Source organism: Pantherophis guttatus, chromosome 17 (assembly GCF_059756535.1).
Source record: "Pantherophis guttatus breed Tessera chromosome 17, ASM5975653v1, whole genome shotgun sequence".
NCBI classification, from domain to species: Eukaryota; Metazoa; Chordata; class Lepidosauria; order Squamata; family Colubridae; genus Pantherophis; species Pantherophis guttatus.
In genome coordinates, this window is record NC_142079.1 from 11,384,333 (window position 1) to 11,406,291 (window position 21,959).

At 44.5% G+C, this 21,959-nt stretch overlaps 1 protein-coding gene across 8 annotated transcripts in view; it reads right to left on the reverse strand.

Annotated features, from left to right (window-relative positions):
- Positions 1 to 10,024: 10,024 nt before the first annotated feature.
- Positions 10,025 to 21,959, reverse strand: part of SFSWAP (splicing factor SWAP) — a 113,625-nt gene continuing 101,690 nt past the window's right edge. For all 8 annotated transcript variants that reach the window (XM_034435837.3, XM_034435839.3, XM_087880309.1 and 5 more), the window contains 3 exons: positions 18,814 to 18,981; positions 15,403 to 15,475; positions 10,025 to 10,338 (listed from right to left, as the gene is read on the reverse strand). In XM_034435837.3, coding sequence (XP_034291728.2) covers positions 10,273 to 10,338; positions 15,403 to 15,475; positions 18,814 to 18,981 — 307 coding nt within the window. In that variant the 3' untranslated portion in view covers positions 10,025 to 10,272. The remainder of the gene's footprint in view (positions 10,339 to 15,402; positions 15,476 to 18,813; positions 18,982 to 21,959) is intronic.

Below are 21,959 nucleotides of genomic sequence, written 5' to 3' on the forward strand. Positions count from 1 at the left end.
TGATAATCTGTTCAGAATCTGCAAATCTTCTGAACTGCAGCACGGAATCCCTTAAACCCGATACTTCAGAGAGCAAAAAGTGAACTGGCTTACCTCCAAATGAGACTTTATCTTCAATCATCATAGCCAAATTGATTTTTTTTTTCCTTTTAACATCTTTTTCCTCTTGTCGATTTTTTTCCCCCCCTCCGGGAAAAAAAAACCGATCCCCTTGTTTTTGTTTTAATATATAATAAAATAAATAAAAAACAATAGCTTTATTGTCACTGTACGTGTATACACAGTATACCCATATAACGAAATTCACTTACCACCCAAAGACCAGGTCCAACACATATAACAATCCTCAAACGCACCACAAATATATATCTGTGGTTATATAGATAAGGAATGTTTGTGGTAACGTTAGAAGTGCATGGATGGGGATGTGAATCTTTGTGTAGCTTTCTAGATCGATGGTGTCATGTTATTAGCTGGTAAGCCAAAAGATTTGCAGGGAATGTTCGGAGGGATTGTATAATGCAGAGATGGCGAACCTTTTTGGCACTGAGTGCCGAAAAGGTTGCACGGAAACATTGAGTGCGTGTGTGTCAGTGGTGGGTTTCAAAATTTTTTAGTACCGGTTCTGTGGGTGTGGCTTGGTGGGCGTGGCATAGCTTGGTGGGTGTGGCAAGGGAAGGATACTGTAAAATCTCCATTCCCTCCCCACTCCAGGGGAAGGTTACTGCAAAATCCCCATTCCCTCCTGATCAGCTGGGACTCAGGAGGCAGAGAATAGATGGGGGCAGGGCCAGCCAAAGGTGGTATTTACCGGTTCTCCGAACTACTCAAAATTTCCGCTACCGGTTCTCCAGAACTGGTCAGAACCTGCTGAAACCCACCTCTGGCGCGTGTGCTCGTCAGGGCCACGCTCTGGAAAAGCCAAAGTTCTGGGTTCTAGCACACATGCGTGCCCGACTATCAGCTGGCTGGCGCACATGCACAAACCTGTTTTCAGCACTGCCGTGTGCGCAAATGGATCACACTCCGGAAAAGCTGAACTTCCAGGTTCTGGCACACATGCGCACCTGACAATCAGCTGGCTGGCACAGGTGCACACACCAGTTTTTGGTGCTCGCGAAGGACAGCTGATTGTCGCACGCACATGCACGCCAGAAACCCAGAAGACAAACAGGCAAGGCCACACGTGCTGGGTGATATGGCTTCGCGGGCCCCTTTGGGCAAATGTGCCATAGGTTTGCCATCAGGGGTATAATGCAACGGTGTTCTGCTCCAACTCCGGATTCCCGAGGATATTGACACACACCAACGGTCCTTCTCAAATTTATTAAGTAGCAAGAATAAACCAAAGTCCGGCAAAGGTCGACAACCAGCCCAGAAAACAAGATATGATAAGACTTTTCCAAAAATGCTCTGATGATAATTACAAGTTGCTTCCAGCAAGAAACTTACTAACCGCGTGTGACTTAAATAGGCTAAGGGAGTGGCCAATTATCCTCAAGCCTTACTCTCGAGACCTCCTCCTGAGTAGCCACTCCTGCCTTTTGGCAGCCCTGCGTGCTCGAGCATTGAGAAGAGACTCCTCCACTTCGCTCTCTCCACTTGAAGGAGCCTCTGGAGGTTCTGAAGGCCCTGGCTGAGTCTCTGCCTCTGGCACCACATCCTCTCCAGCCTCCTCACTGTCCGACGCGAGCATTGGCTGCGCAGGCTGCTGGCACGACCTCACACCAGCCTCCTCTTCGTCGGGATCAGCCACGATCCGCACAGGCCATTGGCGGGCCACAACAAATGGGGATTATAGATCTGAAAATTAATTTATCTTGCTAATGTATCCATCGAAGGAAATGGAACAAATTACGCCTAATCCCGTTGCAGCAAATGTTGGAGAGATTGTATAATGCAATGAGGATTATAGATCTGACAAGGAAAACAGAATCCACCATATTTCAATGGGGGAAAAAAAAACCCTATAGGAAATAGATACCGTACATTTCTTCATCTTGGCAAAAGGTTTATTAATGATAAGGAAAGAAACGAAGAAACTTTTTTTAAAAGAAATGCAAATGCTGTAGAAAAAAGAGCAGGCAGTATGTGTGTACTAGGGTTAGAAATAAAAGTCAAAAGAAGGGAAAAATGTCTTTTTTGACCAGCTTCCCAAATATCGCCAATTTTCTTTGGAAATTCAAGATTGTTGAGAAGAGTCCGAACTTTCAAGGACAAACTTCAACTATTTTTGGCTTCTGCAAAAAAAGTGCCTTGAATGGGTTTAATATTTGCCTCTAGGCAGCCCGGAGTCTTTCTTCCAACTACTTTAATGGAAATGTATGTGGGTGATTTCAATTACGTCCAGACCCATTTCGACAAATTTATGGCCAGCTAAGTGGTTATTAATATTATATAGAAGTAGCCATTGAAAGCAAAGGCTTTCTATCTTTCACACACTGTCTCTGTGGTGGGGCAAAACACTTATTAAAAAAATGGGAGACCGAGGAGCCGAAATCCTTGCAAAATAGTATTGAGAAACATCTCCCACAGTGGAGGCCTTCTAGAAAAGATGAAAAGCAGAGAGTTAAAGTTTGTTCTTTCTTTTTGCAAAGGAGCAGCCAAGGAAGGAGAAATACAGGTAGTCCTCGACTTGCGACCACAACTGAGCCCAACATTTCTGTCGCTAAGTGAGACACTTAAGTGAGTTTTGTCCCATTTCTTGCCACGGTTGTTAAGCGAATCACGGCAGTTGTTAAATTAGTCACACTGTTGTTAAGCGAGTCTGGCTCCCCTCCCTTGACTTTGCTTGTCAGAAGGCTGCAAAAGGGGGATTGCGTGTCATAAATACGAATCAGTTGTCAAGCATCTGATTTTTTGCTCATGTGAACATGGAGATGCTGCAATGTCATAAAGGGTGAAAAATGGTCGTTATTTTTTTCCTCGTGTTTTTACAACTTTGAAGTCACTAAATGAACTGTTGTTAACTCGTGGACTACCTGTATCTAAAGATCTCGGAGGAGCAGAGTTATCTAAAGAACTTGGGCGAAAGAGTTGTTTTTGAGTTCTTTCTGGACATCCAAAAGGATGGGATGTGGCTAGACGGGAAGCCATGATGGGGCTGCACCCCATCATCATCGCATCGTCATCACACCAGGAGGTGATTCAACAAAGCCCCAATCCTGAATAGTTACCTCTGTAATCATCATTTAACGACCCCATAATCCCTTGCGGGGTGGAGTCTGGGCAACTGAATGGAGCTAGCAGAGCGTTTACTGGCCGGATGCCCTTCCTGACGCCAATGCGGAGTTTTGTTCAGCAGATATATCCTCATCGTGCCCAGAGAGAGAGAAATATCTGCCACTACCTAGGATCGAACTCACCGCCTCCTGATTGTGAGGCGAGAGCTCCACCTCTAGGCCACCACGCCACTCCTAATAGGTACCTCTGAAATGTTGAGACCGAATTCATTCAGTGGTAAAAAGTGCTAAATATTTTTAGATCACAAAATGGCATCTTACCTATTTTGGCCATTGTCAGGTCCTATAGATCGCTATCGGAAGGCTGCCATTTTGGTGGGGAGGGGCCCTGGGTGTAGTTTATAGCCGTTTTCCTGGTGCCTATCTATCCTGTGCTTTTGATTTACCTTCTTAGGAATGTAAGGGGGGGGTGGGGGGAGAGCCATCTGTTTTGTCTCACTTCCAGAGCCTCCAGCAAGTGATGCCCGAGAACAACTTATCACCTTCTCAGCTTCTGTGTCATGCCCCCCTCGGAGCCTGAATCTGCGGGGGGGGGGGGAAGATGAGCTGGAACAGGAGCTGACAGAGATCTAGGGGGTGGCTCTGTTGGGTTTGGAGGAAACTGGGGAAGGGCAGGGCTTTTCGGGATCAGAAAGGCTTGTAGATAGGGAGGGGCAGGAGAGACAGAGCTCAGGCAATGAGCAGGGACCACCCCTTCCTGATCCTAGAGCAAGAAGAGAAGAGAGAAGGCAGGAACGACACAGACTGAGCCGGCTATGAAGGATAAGTGCCCTGTCCCCCTTCACAAGGCACACCTGGGGACTGAGATGTTAAGGAGGTGCTAGCGGGAGGGGCATTTGTTGGGAACAAGCGTTGAATCTGTGGAGCCTCTTGTGCGCTTGCCGAAGTCTGGAGTTTACTGTGTTCTGTCTTGTGGGACTTGCCCGGTTTGCCTACTTTGCTGAACTTCTTGCTCTGGTTACTCTTTTGCTAACCTTGCTAACTGGACTTCTTGCCTTGGTTACTGGTTTGCTAACCTGGCTTACTGGACTACTCGCAGCCAGAGGCTGTTGAAGATGCGTGTGAGAGCTTTGCTCCAGGACGTGTAGTAAACGTGGGGACATTTGGAGGCAGTTGGAGCAATAAAGGGGAGTTAGACCTGTTCTCTGGCTCTGTTGCTTTTGTGCCATGCCCCGGGTCATCACATACTGGTTCTCAAAATAACTGCACCTGTGGATTGGCTTATTCAACACCGGACTGATAGGAGGGGTTTCTAACTGCTTTAACCTACTGGAATTGTACGGGAATCCTCAGATCCTGCTTCCTTTGTCTTGCTATCTCTTTCTTTCAATAAACGGTCTCCTTTTGAAATGGTAATTGTTTCAAGAGTTCTGCTTTCTTGAACAGGAGAGGAGAATTTCCCCATGTCACTTGGGGAAGTTCACTGGAGAAAAGAGATTGTGTTTGGAAGGGTTAGGGGGTCGAAAGAAACCAGGCCGCCAAAAAAACATGGTGGCTGGACACCATCAAAAGTGACACCAGCCAGAGCATAGAATAACTTAAAGAAGTACCAAGATCGGAAGACGTGGAGAGACCTGGTCCATGGAATCGCCAAGAATCGGACATGACTGAATGGACATAGTTATCGTATTATCACGTCTGGAATCGACCACTGTTGCAGCACCCCAGACGTAAGAACTTAGTGGAAACACTTGAATTTAAAAGATAAATCGAATAAGGAACTGAAGACCGGCAGTTTGTCTCCTGTGACGTCCCCTTCGGTGCAGCGATCACCCCATAAGGACTGAGTAGAATGTATTTCTGGGCCTTCTTGTCTTTAGAAACCAAAAAAACCCCCACAACTTTCTGCATTTCATTCTCCAATAAACAAGGCCTTATTATCCGAGGCAAGGAAAATCCTTTTCCAAACAAGACGAAAATGTCTTTTTTTTTTTTTTTTTCATAATGTAACCCGAGGCAATTACCAAGTCGCAATTTGGGGTGGGGGGGTGGGGGGTGGTAGAAAAGCAAAGAAAGTCAGGGAACAAACAGAAATGGTGTAGCTTGTTCCCCCCCCCTTTAAATAGGGAATACATTTGAGAGAGAGAGGGAAAAAAAAGAGACATGCCATTAACAGCATCTCCAAGCGAATTCAAAACAGCGATGCATTGCGTAGGAAGAGAGGAGACAAAAGAAATTGCCCCTTGGGAAAAGAGTTTGAAAAAACACTCCCTAAAGATCGCCGAAATGGGTTTTTTTTTTTTGCAGACGTTTTCATTACCAAACCAGGTAACATCATCAGTGCCTTTGTCCCTTTCTCAACAAGATTCGTATTTTTTGAAAGGTAAAACCCTCCTTGAAAAGCTCCATCTGTCAACTCGCAAAGCATCCCTGGCCTGCAGTACGGCAGCCAAAGACAGGAGCGCATTCCAGACGTATCTCTCTCAAGGCTGTCTCCCAGGTTTACCAACAGCAGCCGAGGGGAGTGATCTCTACAACCCACAAAATTGCTTCATTGGCGAATGTGATTGATGACACACCCTGGGGGGAGGGGGGAAACAGGGTCATGATTGGGGCCATAAATTACGTAGGGTCAGAGTTGGCTTCATTTGGGAACGTACTGATATGAAGCTCCTAATAAAGACCTGGATTTCTTTTGAAGCTTGGCTCGAGGCTCATGATTTAATTAGGGCATCTGTCGGAACCCCGACACCATTGCGATTCTTGATTCTAGGATATTAACATTCAGGGTCACCAAATTTTCTCGATGATCCTTCAATATATCCACATTTTATTCTGGCAAAGATTTACTATTAAAAATGAAAGTTCTCTGGAGGTGTTGTGGCTCCGTTACCTGAGCCGGTGTCATCGGCAGGAGAGGATTCCGAGAGTGAAGGAGAGGAGTTGGCAAGGCCTCCCTCTCCAGGACCCTCCTCTCTGGCAATGCCTTCAGTGTCCGCTGAAGGGCAAGAGATAGGACCAGGGCCAAGCACGTCCACGCAGCCACAGATGGACAGTGATGAGGGTAATGAGTCTTGGCTGGATCCACGCCAGCGTCACAGAGATAAGAGCGCGCAACAGAAGAAAAGGCGTTCCCGAGATTAGGCTGAGTCACTGGACCACACCCCACAGGATATAAAAGGGAGCGTGGTGGCCAGTCAAACCTTGTGATGAACAAAGCTGAAAGCTTCCACGCCATTCTGCATTGCAGGACTTTTGCTATAGACTTTGCTGGATTATCTCTGGACTTGATTGACTCCGTAATTATTGAGCTGTTTCTTTTGATGTACCAGGAGTGGGGAGAAGTTATCTCTCCTCTTCGTAAATAATAAACTCTTGGCAGGCAGCCACTAGGTTGTTGCCAAGTTCCGTTATCATAAGGAAAAGGATTTTGCCGGCTGGTTTGGTCTTTAACTCTTGAACGTCTGTTGGTGTGTGTGCATGTGGTTGGGGACAGAACAGGAGGATAGATTAATCTCTGCCTCCTATTGTAAAGTGCAAAAATGCATCACAATTGCCGGACCTCTTGACCAGTCCATCAAAAGACAGATAAACGATTTCCAAAGAGAAAAGCAGGGTTGTAACTCCTTCAGACAGGCCACTTGAAAAAATACCTTGATTACAGGCTAGATCTAACAATGGCATTTTTTTTTTCGGCACTAAGAAAATGACAATGGATTTTGTAACCCTGAAATCCCAAGGATTCATGCTTGCTTGAACTCTGGCCAAGTTTTAAAGCAAAAGGTTTGAACCTTTTAAATTGAGGATTTTCTGGAAGTTCCTAATACTTTTTAACCTCAAGGTCTCCAGATTTTTTTTAAAAAAAATAAATAAATCTGTACATTCAAAAGGCTTTGTCACCACATGCTATCTTATAAAACTGAATTGTTCCACCTTTTAAAGGCGGAAACAAGTCGTATCCAAAATTTTAAACTGGCTCTTGTTCAGAACTGCCACTTAAAACCCTCTTGATTCCTTTGGGTTTTTTTTTTTTTTTTTTTTAAAAAGGTATTGTGCTCCATTTGTACAAGCTATAATTATAGGAAATTGGCAAGATTCAATGCATAATTGCAGATTGCCAGTCGTCATTTATAAAGGCATGGCAACATCTATAAAGTATTAAAACTCTCCTGATTTTCTGTTGGATAAAGCAATGCAATGCAGGACGATTTTTGAATCAAGGTGCCTCAAAAATAGTTTAACTTAAAAAAGTGTCCAAAATCTTGGATCCATGACTCCCTTGGGATTTGACACTGAAAGGATCTTCAGACCAGTTGCTTTGGCAAAATGGTAGCCCCTGAAGTGCTACCTGGCTAGTGCTTCCGCACCCACCTCTGGTCATGATTGTGATCCCCGATGTGATTTTCCACTAGCAAAATCAATGGAGAAGCCAGCAGGAAATCAAAACCCCTTCCTTTTTCCTTCCTAGGGTCAGTTTTATAGGTTTAGGTAAGGAAGTATCTCTGTGTTAAGGTAATATTTTAATAGCTGACTAGCTGCTGTAAAGCTGCAAATTGAGATGATGCAATGAGAATAAATCAGCAGAGTTATCACTTTAAGAAGCTGTCTATATAAGGGAGGCCACGAGAGGGCGTCTCTCTCTCCTCGTGTATCTCTCTGCATTATAGTTCTCTGTGTAGAGTTGAAGATTGCTTGCTTGCCTGGTATGTGCCTACCACATGTATGTCTGAATATAGAAGTCTTGTATATAAACCACTGTTTATAATGACAAAACCTCTGTGTCCTGTTTTTTGCTCCTGGGTTGTCTCAAAAATAGTAGTCACACTGTGCACATTCTGAAATGATGACCCAACAGATTGTGGCTTTTTCTAGCGTCCCTTCATTTTTAACGCTGTGTTTGGGACCTGGACAAAGTTAAGCATGAACAGAAGTGGTTTTGTGTTTGGTAAGGTGATTGTAGAAATAATAATGTGGCAAGGAAAAATAGGTCAGTGAATTCATTTACTGTTAAGAAGCTCCACACACGAAAACAAACTTGGAAAACAGCTAGCATTAAATCACCCGTCCACTCCCAATGCCTAAAGCTGGCTGAAATTTTATTATACTAATTTTACTCCTTTATGACTAATTTCAAAATGGATTACGCATCAATCCCTTCTTCCCAAGACTAATTTCACAAAGAGTTCCAGCTGTGGTGTTTCTAGACCCTCACGCCATCGGTGGAGCGGTGGATTTTGGGTGGTACGGAGCGTCCTGGATCCTTCTAAAATTGCCCCACAAAAATTTGGCAGCAAAATGCAAGTCTTTTGCGGTTTATTGGTCCTTGCATTTTCAACAAGTATTGCTTCAAGAAGTGGATTATTATTATATCCACCAAGCGCCCAATATATTTTTAATTAGAAGTCCAAATAAATTGTTTGTTTGTGTGTGTGAGAGAAAGACAGTCTGCCAACTCCATGTCTACAAATATATTTATACATATATATTGTTTTTTCTGCCGAAGCACCTGGTCTACCCCAATATGGGAGGGAGCATACTGCTTCCCTTTCGCCTTTCAGCTCCAATCCAGGAGCCATCAGGCAGTCGCTTTCATGACAAACTATTTTGTATGAAATTTATATTTGCTGATAAAGAAATAAAGGGAGATTAGTATAGATCTATTTCAAGCTATTTAGCTCTCAAGTTTGAATTCGAGTAAGGGTATGGCTAGCTGATGAGTCTTACCTGATTTCCTCTGTCTCCCTAACCTTAACCAGAGGAAATGGCGGGAACCGGCTGCACATATGTTTAAATATTTTCGGGAGGGCTTATTTTTTTGGAGGGGGTGGCTTATTTTAACGCTTGTGCTCAAAAGCCCAATTGGACTTATTATCAGGGGATGTCTTATTTTCAGGGAAAGAGGGTATATGTTTGTGTGTGTGTATGTATGTATATATATATTTCTGCCTCCTATTTTATGATAAAGTCAAATAAATATATGTAAAGGAAAAGGTTCCTGACTCTAGGGGGCGGTGCTCATCTCCGTTTCAAAGCCGAAGAGCCAGCGCTGTCCGAAGACATCTCTGTGGTCATGTGGCCAGCATGACTAAATGCCAAAGGCGCATGGAACACTGTTCCCTTCCCACCAAAGGGGGTCCCTATTTTTCTACTTGCATTTTTTAACATGCTTTCGAACTGCTAGACTGGCAGAAGTTGGGACAAGGAACGGGAGCTCACCCCGTTACGTGGCACTAGGGATTCGAACCGCTGAACTGTCGACCTTTTGATCGACAAGCTCAGCGTCTTAGCCGCTGAGCCACCGCGTCCCTTTATATCTATATCTATATATCTATATCTATATCTATCTGTCTCTTATTTTATGATAAAGTCAAATAAATTGAGGTTTACCTTTATGGGCAGACTCTGGATATCTGGAGGATCCTGAGTTCTTCTTCCAGCAAGGTATTAAGAAGTCTTATTCCAAATCTTGGAATGGTTGTCACCAAGTAAATAACTAGGTTTTTTTTTGACTGGGGGGCCATAAAACCCTGCAAGTCAGTTTCCAATTACAGCCTAGAGAATATTAGGAATCTGCTCCCTTCGACCCCTTTTGCATTATTCTCTCCAAGCAAAATCTATACAGCTCAATAAATGTCAGTCCTTCGGCCTAATTTTTTTCCCTTCCTTTTGCCGGGTTGCTTTGATTAGCATTTCCTCACTTTGTTCTGCTAAACTCAATTTATACACACTGCTTTAGAGGATCCTGATTGAAATGCGAGTATAAGGTCATCTGAAACAAAGAAAAGGAGGGGGGGAAAAAAAGAAAGAAACAAAAACAATAACCAACCAATCTCCAGAAAGCCTTTAGCTAATAAAAAGGATTTCTCTGCATTTTTATTTGTGTAACACTCGCCGGAATTTCGTATTTACAAATATACAGGCACCTCTTTGTTGTAAAATTCTAACCGAGAAACCAATCAGAACATAATTTACAAGGCTCCCTTTTCCCATGGCTGGTTTTTTTTTCGGCCAAGGAAGCGTTGCAAGAAGATTCTCTTTCTCACAGTTAACGAGGACTTTCTGTTCCTTCTACAGCTTCCATCTTTCCGTCTCAAGAGGCACTGGTTGAAATATTTTTAGAAGCTGCAAGCATCGCCCTCACCTTGGCCATAAGATCCTGCACACAAAGGAAGCATAAAACAAAGTCAGATAGCAACACTAACCAAACAAACAGTCTGCCGAAGGTTGGCAGAGGATCTCTTCCAACGGCATGTACAGTGTGTCACAAAAGTGAATACACCCCAGGGGTGAAATGCTCCCGGTTCGGACTGGATCGCCTGATCCGATAGCGATGGCGGCGGATGGTTCGGAGAACCGGTAGCAAAAATCTCTGCCCCCCCTCCCCCCCATGCCAAAATGTAAACTGGATGTATAAGTAGCTCCTAGTCTGCTTACAAATTCTGTCAAGGATAACGAGCAGGCCCAAAAAAAAAAAAAAGAGAGAGAGAGAGAGAGACAGGGAGGGAGGGAGGGAACATTTTAGGTAAGCTAAGTTTGGTTAGCCGTCTCATTTAATTGCTTGAGATGGTTTGACATTTCTCAAAAGCAGTCTTTTTTTTTAGGGCAATTCCAGACCAGGGGCGAGCTGTGGCTTCAGAGACACTGCCCCAAAGGGCAACAATTTATTTATTTATTTATTTAGTCGCATTTCTATGCCGTCCAACTCCCAATTGTTCTGATCTTTGTCGGATCAGAACAATTTTGTCAGATCAGAACAATTCCATCAAATCTGCCAATGCGCTTTCCAATGCTATATCCTTGAATCTCACTGTGCTCATCTTAAAAATTTGGGAATGAGAAATGTGGGGTTTGTTTGCTCCAGAAAGGAATATTACGATAGCAGACGGCTGGTTATAATAAATACTGTAAACATTATTTATAAAAACATTCAAAAAACGATGGCAGGAATTGGGTTATGTCTAGTTTAATGAAAAGAAGGATCAGGGGTGACAAGATAGCAGTGCTCCAATATCTGAGAGGCTGCCACAAAGAAGAGAGAGTCAAGCTAGTCTCCAAAGCTCCTGAGGGCAGGACAAGAAGCAGTGGATGGGAACTAATCAAGGGGAGATCCACCTACCGTGTTTCCCCAAAAATAAGACCTTGTCTTATGTATTTTTTAACCTCAAAATAAGCGCTTGGCTTTATTTTCAAGGAGGTCTTATTATTTTGGGGTGCGTGGAGCAAGATGAGGCTCCTCTTGCTGTTTTACCTGATTTCCAGCTCTGTCTCCATTTAAATGCACGTTGTGCATGCGTTTAAATATTTTCGGGGAGGTCTTATTTTAGCGCATGCGCGCAAAAGCCCAATTGGGGATGTCTTAATTTTGGGGAGATACGGTAGAAATACGGAGAAATTTCCTGACTAGTGAGAAAAATTAATCAGGGCAATGACTTCCCTCCGGAAATTGTTGGGTGCTCCAACACCGGAGGATTTTTTTAAAAAGAAATTGGACAGATCATTTGTCTGAAATAGTCTAGACTCTAGGACAGTGATGGCTAACCTTTTTGCCATTGCGAGCCAAAAGCATGGGCGAGTCTCGCGCATGTGTACCCACACCCGTAATTCAATGCACCCTGCCCTCCTGCGCATTCACCCGCGATCCCCCTGCGCTCCCCCCGCTTTTGGCATGCAATGGCATGGTGAGTCCATAGGCCTGTTTTTTTGCCCTCCCCAGGCTCCAGAGGCTTTCTTGGAGCCTGGGGAGGACGAAAACGGCCTTCCCCACCCTCCCAGAGGCCCTCCAGAGGCCGGAAACGGCCCGTTTCCCAATTTCCGGTGGGCCCAAAAGGCCTGAAAATCAGCTGGCTGGCTAGCGCATGCGCACCATAGGTGAGCTGGGGTAACGCTCGCATGCCCACCAATATGGCTCGCACGCCATAGGTTCGCCATCACGCCTGCTCAAGCAGGGGGTTGGGGATAGATGACCTCCAAGGGCTCTGTTATTTTGTAAATAATCGTGCAAAGCAGTTAACCAGCATTACGTAGCGAGACATGATTTGCCCACCTCTCTACATTTTGCAGAGAAATGTGGTTCAGCAAATTACGTGAAGGTTTTTTTTTTTTTTTTTTGCTGCTGAGCAGACCATCTTTTGCAACTAGAGGAAGCAAGAAATTTTTGGCTCCCAAAATTCAAATGGCCAGTTTCAGTATGCATGGAAATATTTCCTTGGCATGCCTACGCTGCAAAATTGCTGGCTTCTGTTCAGCCACTCTGGAAAATTTAGCTAACCGGAGGATATCCAAGATTTTAACCACGGCTGTCACTAAAATGTATATAACGTTTTTGTAATGCAGAAAAGGATATCAGAACACGTCATTTCTTGTGGTTGTTTTCTAAACAAGGAAGCAAATAAAAGCCTATTTTCTGCATTTCTTTTTTTTTTGGTGAGAAAAGAATCTTTTAACTGGTGGTCATTTTCCAAGGTCTGATATCAAGACTCCCCTTTATGAAGCTTGACAACTGTTTTATAATTGCCCTTTCAAAAGTAAACAGCCACTTTTTCAGGGAAAAAAACCAAGAAAGTTATTGTTGGGAAGAGAAAAAAGTTTCTGTCTGTAAAAGAACTGGAGATTAAGATGGATCTGGGACTGGTTTGGGGACTGGGGCTAAACCCACTCATTCCTAACCACCTTTTAAATTTTTATTTATTCATATCCTGCCTTTATTATTTTTACAATGATCTTTTTCAGCTCAGAAAATAACTCTATTCTTCAGTAAAATTTGGGTGTAAACCTAGCCGTGATTCATTTAACAACGGCTTTACTTAGCAACATAATTTTCCTTCCTTCCTTCCTTCCTTCCTTCCTTCCTTCCTTCCTTCCTTCCTTCCTTCCTTCCTTGTTGGTACCTGGCCTACCACTGGGTACTGGGTCCCATCTGGTAACCCACTGGGGCGCCAGCCCCTGTGGCAGATGGAACTGTACCATTTTGGATGAGACCCCTTTCCGAATCCCGCCCTGGACAAAACCTGGCCCATTACTGATGGTGTCCTGAGGGGTCCAATCCCCAAGAGACACCGCGGCTGGAAGGAAGCGCCACACCTATCACCAACTCCTTCGAAGTAGGAGTTGAGCAGCGCGGGTGATGGTTGCGGCGTCGATATCCTGACCTACCCAGGATCTGACCTGCTGATTTCTCGGCTGCCATCTCATTACCATTGCGAGGTGGAATCTTACGGAACGGCCCCTGGTGGATAGTAACGTCAGCCGGGGTCCCTCCGAGGGCAAGCCGTTAGTCTCCAGTATGTATGGCTGTGAAAGTTGGACCATAAGGAAGGCTGAGCGCCAAAGAATGGAGGTCTTTGAACTCTGGTGCTGGAGAAGACTCCTGTGAGTCCCTTGGACTGCAAGGCAATCCAACCGGTTAGTCCTAGAGGAGATCAACCCTGATTGCTCTTTAGAAGGCCAGATCCTGAAGAGGAAACTCAAATACTTTGGCTACCTAATAAGAAGGAAGGACGCACTGGAGAAGAGCCTAATGCTGGGAACGATGGAGGGCAAAAGAAGAAGGGGACAGAGGCAGAGAATGAGATGGCTGGATGAAATCACTGAAGCAGTCGGCCATGAGCTTAAATGGTCTCCGGGGGATGGTGGAGGACAGGAAGGCCTGGAGGAACGTTGTCCATGGGGTCGCGATGGGTCAGACACGGCTTCGCAACTAACAACAACAAACAGATAGGCTGAAATGACTCTCTATCCGCGGTGACCTGTTCCTCTTTTGAACCCAGCAACAGAATTTCTTTTCTTTTTTTCCATACTTTTTTATCTTAGCTTAATACTTCTATGCTTATTGTATAAAGAACATCTTGTTCCACCCTTAAATTCTAATTTCTTCATTATTAATCATATATATTTTCTTTTCATTTTCGTATTAATTCATTCTTCATCCTAATAAATTTTTACATGTTCGGGGTAGCCCTTTTACCATTTCATCTTTTTTGTTTTACAACAATCCTTCTTTTCCTTCTCTCTTTCCTTTCCCTCCCTTCTTTTATCCTTTCCTACTTTCTTCTTTCTTCCTCCTTTACTTCCCCTTCCTTTCTCCCCCTTCTACTTTCTTCCTCCCTTTCTAACCTTCTCTCCTACTCTTATTTCCCCTCCTTTTCTTCCTCTCCTTTTCCCTTTCTTCTATTTCTCTCTCTCCTTCCTCACTTCTCCCCTCCTTCCATCCCTCTACTCCTTCTTATCATTCTCTCTCCATTGCTGTATTCATTTTCAATTCAATATTTCCTCTATGTTGTCCAGGCGACCCGGAATTTTTTTTCAATTATTATATATATTTCTCAAAATCCCCATCCCATTTTTTTTATTATTAACAATGTATTTCAATTTATTCCATTTTTGCCATGAAAGCTTTTAACTCAATTAACCTTCCACCTATTATTTTCTTTCATTCCTAATTTCTTATTTTCACATCAATTATTTCCGTTTACTAGCGTTTCAATTTTATATCACCATTTCAGTTATTTCACTTTTAAAATCTATCTTTCACATTGCGTCTGCTAATCCATTTTACAATAAACAATATACTTCTTTTTTGTTTCTTACTTACATCATTTACTAACATTTCACTTTTATTATCTTAATTTCAATTAATTATTCCATTTTACCGTGGTCTATATATTTCTAATTTACTTCTTACATGCAATTTCTATTACTAATACCATTCCTTTAAATCAACCAATAAATGCTTTAATTCCCTTTCTACTATCCAATTATTCTTCCCCTTTTAACCATTTTCTTTTGCTCTCTCCAAAATTCCATTTCTTAATATTTTCCTCCCTTTCTCTTATTTTCTTCTTTTTCTTTTTATATTTATTGTATCTTTCCCCCTGAATCCTTTCTCTCGTTTTTAAAATTGTTACCCTCTTCATTCTCCCCCAAACAACAAATATATGGGCTGGAATGCCTCTCTATCCGCGGTGACCTGTTCCTCACTGGAACCCAGCAACTGGGTTTCTATTGTGGTTGTGAGCGGAGAACTGCCTGTTAAATCACAAACATTGTCACAACAAAGAGACAACAAAGAAAAACTCCCTCCTTTCACAAAGCAGAAACATAAAGATTTTAGGCATCTCCTTTGCAACGTGCAAAATGCCAATACCCCACAAGATGCTCAAGCAAGAACTATGGTAACTGCGAAGCCTTGGAAAATCCGGAAGACGCTTAAGTTTTTTTTTACCTGAGTGATTTTACTCTGAACAGACGACACAATTGCAGAAGAGATCTGGCCCTCTTTTTCCAAAGGCACTCCCCTAAATATTTGAGAAGAAGAAGGGGGGAAAAAAAAATCAATGGACAGGTAATTAAACACATACCTGAATTAAGTTGAGTGATTGCAATTAAACACGAAAAAAACAGAAGAACGGTGGAGGGAAAGGACTGGAAGGAGGGTTTTTTTGCATCCTGCCTTTTTTCAGGAAACGAATGCGATTAGCCTGCCTTTTAAACAACTTGTAAGACCAGTGGGAAATATATACCATATTTTTCGGACTATAAGACGCACCAAGATTTCAAAGAGGTAAGCCAGAAAAAAAAGTTCGTGCCCTCCCCGGGCCCCAGGAGCAGTCTGCAGGCCTCCCAAATTCTCTGTGTGTCCCGTTTTTGCAAAAAACAGGTCCATTTTTGTGAAAAACAGGATGCGCAGAGGGTTTGGGAGGCTTGTAGAGTGCTCCTGGGGGCTGGGGAGGGCAAAATGCAACATGTGGGGGGTTCGGGAGGCCAAAAACGGGCCCGATTTTTGCAAAAACAGGGCATGCAGAGTGTTTGGGAGGCCTGCAGAATGCTCCTGGGGGCTGGGGAAAGCAAAAACACCCCATTTTTGCAAAAAGTGGGCCTGTTTTTGGCCTCCCAAACCCCCATGTTGCGTCCCCCCCCCCCACAGCCCCCAGGAACACTCTGCAGGCCTCCCAAACCCTCTGCAGGTCCCGTTTTTGCGAAAAATGGGCCGGTTTTTGGCAAAAATGGGCCGCACAGGGTGGGGTTTCGGGAGGCCAAAAATGGCTGTATTCGGTGTATAAGACGCATCAATACCTCCACCCTCTTTTAGGGGGGGAAAAGTGCATCTTATACTCCCAAAAAGTACGGTGTGTGTGTGTGTGTGTGTGTATATATATATATATATATATATATATATATATATATATATATATATATATATATATATATAATCAGAGGAAACATTATATATATATATATATAATCAGAGGAAACACTTTGGAAGTCTAGGTTGGACTCTGACACGAGGCATGGAATCCCCCCCCCCCCCCGCAAATTCTCATCAGTATTACATCCTTAACTTGTAGCCTCTCCACAAATATTCCCATATAAGTAATAATTAAAATTAAGCTGCTTCTGCAACATTCGCCGATGACCAGTTTTCTCACACTAAGCCATGCTGATTTATTTATTTTATTTTTTTTGGGGGGGGGGGGAGGGAAACAATTCCCTGGAACATCTCCCAAAATAAAGAAGAAGAAGAAGAAATACCCCAACGTTCTGGGGTTCTCACGGAAACGTAAGAAAATAAAATTAAAAATGCAGCTCTGAGAGACGAGCCAGGCAAAGCTTCAAAGGGGAAAATCGGGATTCCACGGACAGCCAGTCGAATCATCGAGTCACACTGAACCTTCAAATTGATTTGAGATGTCAGAGGCCTTCAAATAACTTCAGAGAGATTGCAACGCGATCCAGAGAATTTGACAATCTCTGTGCGGTTTTGTCGTCTCAGACATGGCTGGAACTTTCCCCCCAACTAGGAACAAAGATGGGTGGGTGGGTGGGTGGGAGATGCTGAATGGGTTCTTGGACACTGGAATAATAGCCAGGGAGGTTTGATGGCTTCCACAAACTCTGCCTAGGAGAGATTTGAGCTGCTCTGGAGTTTGCATCTCACTCTGCTGATAGAATGCAGTTAGGCAGGTTGCTAAGACGGAGAGAGAAATTCAGATTTACTCCGATGCTCTTCTTCAATCTCGTTTGCTCTCTCTGGCAACCCAAATCTTTTCCTGATACCTGGATAACTTTCCAGTTTTTTTTTAAAAAAAAGGGAATATTTCAATAACTTATCAATTATTAAACCTGCAAGGTTAATATCCTGGTTAATATCCTCTAAAGGATCTACCATCCTTACTGTTTTAATTCATTCTGCCCCACCAAATGAAGAGGCTAAAAAGCATTCTGACGCTTCCCTACTGAGACCTGTGATCCAACCTTTCTCCAAATCAAATTGGTGGAGATGAAACCTTGTTGCTCCTGAAACTGAATCTTGCCACAGTCGAATCTCAAATTATCATCTCCAATCCCAAAAATTGGGCTGGAGATAATAGAGGCTGGTCAGGGATAACAAAACATCTATCTATCCATCCATCTCCCTACCTACATCTCCCTATCTGTCTGTCTCTCTAATCTGGTTTAGTCTGTTTTATATATCTCCATCCACCCACCCAACCTTTCTATCCATACATGTCTATTTATCTCCAATATCCATCCATCCATTCTATTCATACGTCTGTCTATCTCCCATCTCCGTCCATTCATCCATCCAACCATCCATCTATCCAACCAACCTTTCTATCCATACGTCTATTTATCTCCCATTTCCATCCGTCCATCCAACCATTCTATCCATACATGTCTATCTATCTCCCATCTCCCTCCCTCCATCTATTCTATCCATACGTCTATCTCCCATCTCCGTCCATCCATCCATCCATCCATCCATCCATCCATCCATTCAACCAACCTTTCTATCCATGTCTGTCTATTCATCTCCCATTTCCATCCATCCATTCTATCCATACATCTATTTATATCCCATTTCCGTCCATCCGTCCGTCCGTCCATCCAATCAACCAACCTTTCTATCCGTATGTCTGTTTATGTTCCATCTCCATCCGTCCATCCATCCATTCAACCTTTCTATCCATACGTCTATCTCCCATCTCCATCCATCCGTCCATCTATCTATCCAACCAACCTTTCTATCCATACGTCTGTCTGTATCTCCCATTCCATCCATCCGTCCATCCCTCCTTTCTATCTATACATGTCTGTCTACCTATCTATCTCCATCCATTCCTCCCTCCCTCCCTCTTTACGTCCCTCCCTCCCACCTCTGCAAGCAGAAGCATCACACATAAAATGGTGGTATGTCACTTGAGGTAAGCAGGGTTTTCTTTTCCCCTTTTCTGAACAGGAGTGTTGGAAAAAATACCCCAGCCTGTTTCTTGCCCTTTCAACTCCACCAGCCTAGCACATCTGCAGAGCTGTGTGGAGCGAACTACATAAACCCTCTTCAACCCCTCTTCGATTTTTCACGTGTCAAACAGGTAACCAGCTAAACAACTGCAGAGCGCCCCTTTTGCGATGCTGGAGCATTTACAATTCCAACATGCTGAACGCTTTCTCACTGTGTTCGCCCCCCACCCCCTAAAAGGTTTGGAGAAGAAAGGGAAACGAGCTTGGATTTTATTTTATTTTTTGGCAGAGAATCAGCAAGCATCCCCCCCCCCCCGGCTTTACCATTATTTACTTTCCCAGTTTGGATTATTTATACGCTCAGCCAGAATGGGGGCTCTTGGGGGCTCATTACCCAGAACGCTCTTGGCTGGATCCTCGACTCTCCACGGGAGAGATGCTGGCCGAGTGACTGGAATTCTTATGGGCGGGTTGTTTTCCCGGCGAGACGGAAGGCGAGTGGGACCTCGCTTTGGACTTGAGGTGGGAGTGTGACCGCCTCTTCTTCTTTTCGTGTGGGCTTCTGAAAAAGGAAACAGGAACACACAGCACAGCCCCGTTAGACTAAACCAGGGGTGTCGAACTCGATTTAATTGAGGGCTGCATCAGAGTTGTGTTTGACCTCGGAGGGCCGGGGGGGGGGGGATGGGGCATGGTTGATGTGACGGGACTCGTGTTGGGGGCACCTGTGGTGGCCAAGTGCTAAGGCAGGACTTCCCTGTGGCCCTCCCTCACTCTCATTATAATCTTCCTTCCTTCCTTCCCCTTCCTTCTTTTCCTTTCCTTTCCTTTTTTTCCCTTCATTCTTTTTCCTTCCCCTCTTTCCTTATTTTGCCGTCCTTGCTCTCTTCCCATCTTCTTCTTTCTCTTTCTCCTTTCCTGTCCCTTCTTGCATGCTCAAATGCAAAAGGGGAAACGTTTCTCCTTTTGTTTTGATAGCCCTCTACCAGTGAAAATGGAGCTCAGGGGTGGAGGGGGCCACGCGGCTGACAATGGGGCGTGGGGGAGCGAGCTCCGTTTTCACTGGCAGAGACACCATGGGCTGTTCCTTTGCTGTTTCCAGGCTGGCCCCATGGACCGGATCTAAGCACCCCGCAGGCCAGATCCGGCCCCTGGACCTTGAGTTTGACACCCCTGGTCTAAAACAAGCAATCGCAACAGAGGAAAAAGGGGGAAAAAAAAGAAAAACAAAACAAAACAACAACAACAAAAAACCAAAAAAACCCCACTGTTTGCCCTTCTTGTTTTAATCTTCCTGGGGCAGATTTCTCTTTCGCATCAAAAACGACGTACTTTTATTATTTTTCTAAGGAGCTCCCGATGTCGGAAGAGCTTCCTCCAAAGCCAAGCGGGCAAGTCCGGCCCAGGTTCGAGATGAGAACCTCGATGAAGCCTGCTTGAGCAGGGGGCTGGACTAGAAGACCTCCAAGGTTCCTTTCCAGCTCCATTCTGATTCTGACTTGTGTTCCATTTTAACCTTCGCAAGTGGCCGATGGTGAGATGCTCATGTGGACGGTGTGGAAATATTGCCTGCTTTACGGAAGGCACGAAAAATTGTGTCAGGAATGAAAGAGGAATCAAAGATATTCCTCTTACCGTCCAGCTGTAGACCTCCTCCAATAAAGGAGAATATTTGTAGCTCAGAGCTGAGTTACGGGGTATTTGCAGGATCACTTCCTACCGGCCTCCCACCGCCCAGTGCGCTCACATAGGGCTGCCCTCCTCCGGGTCCCCTCGGCCAGACAGTGTCGGCTGGCGGTCCCCAGGATGAGGGCGTTCTCTGTGGTCACACTGACCCTCTGGAATGGGTTGCCCACCGGGCTCCGGACGGCCCCCGACCTCCGCACCGACCTAAAGACATGGCTCTTTCAGCAACTTCCCTGATCTGCCGTGGATTTTAACTTGGGGATTTGAAATTGGTTTTTAATATTATTTAATCTTTATCTATTGTCGGGTTGTTTTATTGTTGTGAGCCGCCCCGAGTCCTACGGGAGAAGGGCGGCATATAAATCTGACAAACAAACAAACAAACAAGGAGTCCTTGGTGCTCTCTGAGCTTGGTGGTTTTCTTGCAGACGTTTCATGACCCACATCAGTGCTAGCACTGATGACGTTACCTAGATTGGGTGATAAAACACCTGCAAGAAAAGCACCAGGCTCAGAGAGCACAAAGGGCCCCCATTGTACTTCTAATCTATTCTGAGAGCCCACGGTCAAGACGGATACTGTACAGTCGCCAACGTACTCTTTCTTTCACAAATAATCTTTTTTAAAGCTCACCAATATGTAGCTGAGACTTAATATGCGCTACAGGGGATCTGCACCGTAAACGGTTTTCTTCCTTTCTTCCCAGCTTGCGTGAGGCTACTTTGACCAGGTAGCACAAGCAGGCATTGCAACTGAAAATTGCTGTGGTTAAAGATGGAGATGTTTTTACAGAAAAGCTATCTCCTTACAGAAATGAAACAAGGGGATAAGCTAAAAACAACCGGCATTCTGCTGAGCTCTTCAGATAACACCCAGCTTTGTGGCTGGGAACATTTTCTCCCCAATCAAAACAAGGTCCAATTCTGTTATCAAACTGCAAATCTTGGTCCTTAATCTCCAAGTCTCTGCCTTGAGATATGAGGAGGGGAGAAAGTACACGGCTGGCTGAAGGAGGAGGGAAAAAAAAGCATAATTTCAGAGGAAAGGTGATGCTTCTTATCTGACTCAATCCCGATTCTTTCTTTCTTTCTTTTTTTTCTCTAGCAAAGAATATGCCTCTTAGTATTTGGTTTGGAAACGTTTCACAGGTCCGCCATGAATGGGTTGGTGTCCTTCAACTTCATACTTTAAGTCAGTGTTGGCGAACCTTTTCGGCACAGAGTGACCAACAGGTTGCATGGAAACTGCATGCATGCGCTCGTCGGGGCTGCGCTCCAGAAAAGCCAAACTTCCGGGTTCTAGCATGCTTGCGCACGCCTGACTATCAGCTGGCTGGCGCACATGTGCAGGCCGGTTTTCGGCACTGCTGTGAGTGTGAAGGGATCGTGCTCCGGAAAAGCCGAACTTCCAGGTTCTGGCGGCCATGCACACCTGACAATCAGCTGGCTGGTGTGCATGCGCGCACCGGTTTTTGGCAGTGCAACAATGCACAAAGGACAGCTGATCATCGCACACGCATGTGTGGCAGAAACCCAGAAGACAAACAGGCAAGGCCGTGCGTGCCGGGCGACATGGCTTTGCGTGCCACTTTGAGCACGCGTGCCATAGGTTCGGCATCACGGCTGTAAGTGATGTTGGCAAAGCTATAGGCTCACACTGAAGCTCAACGAGAGAGCTCACGGTTTGAATTGAGAGGAACCAAGTTTCATTCCTCCCATCCAGTGGTGAAATGTAAAATTTGTTACTATTGTTCTGTGGGTGTGGCTTGGGGGGGGGTAATGTGACTGGGTGGGCGTGGCCAATGTTTTTTTAATAAAGCATTTTTTCTACAAGAGGTTATAGAAAAAATGCTTT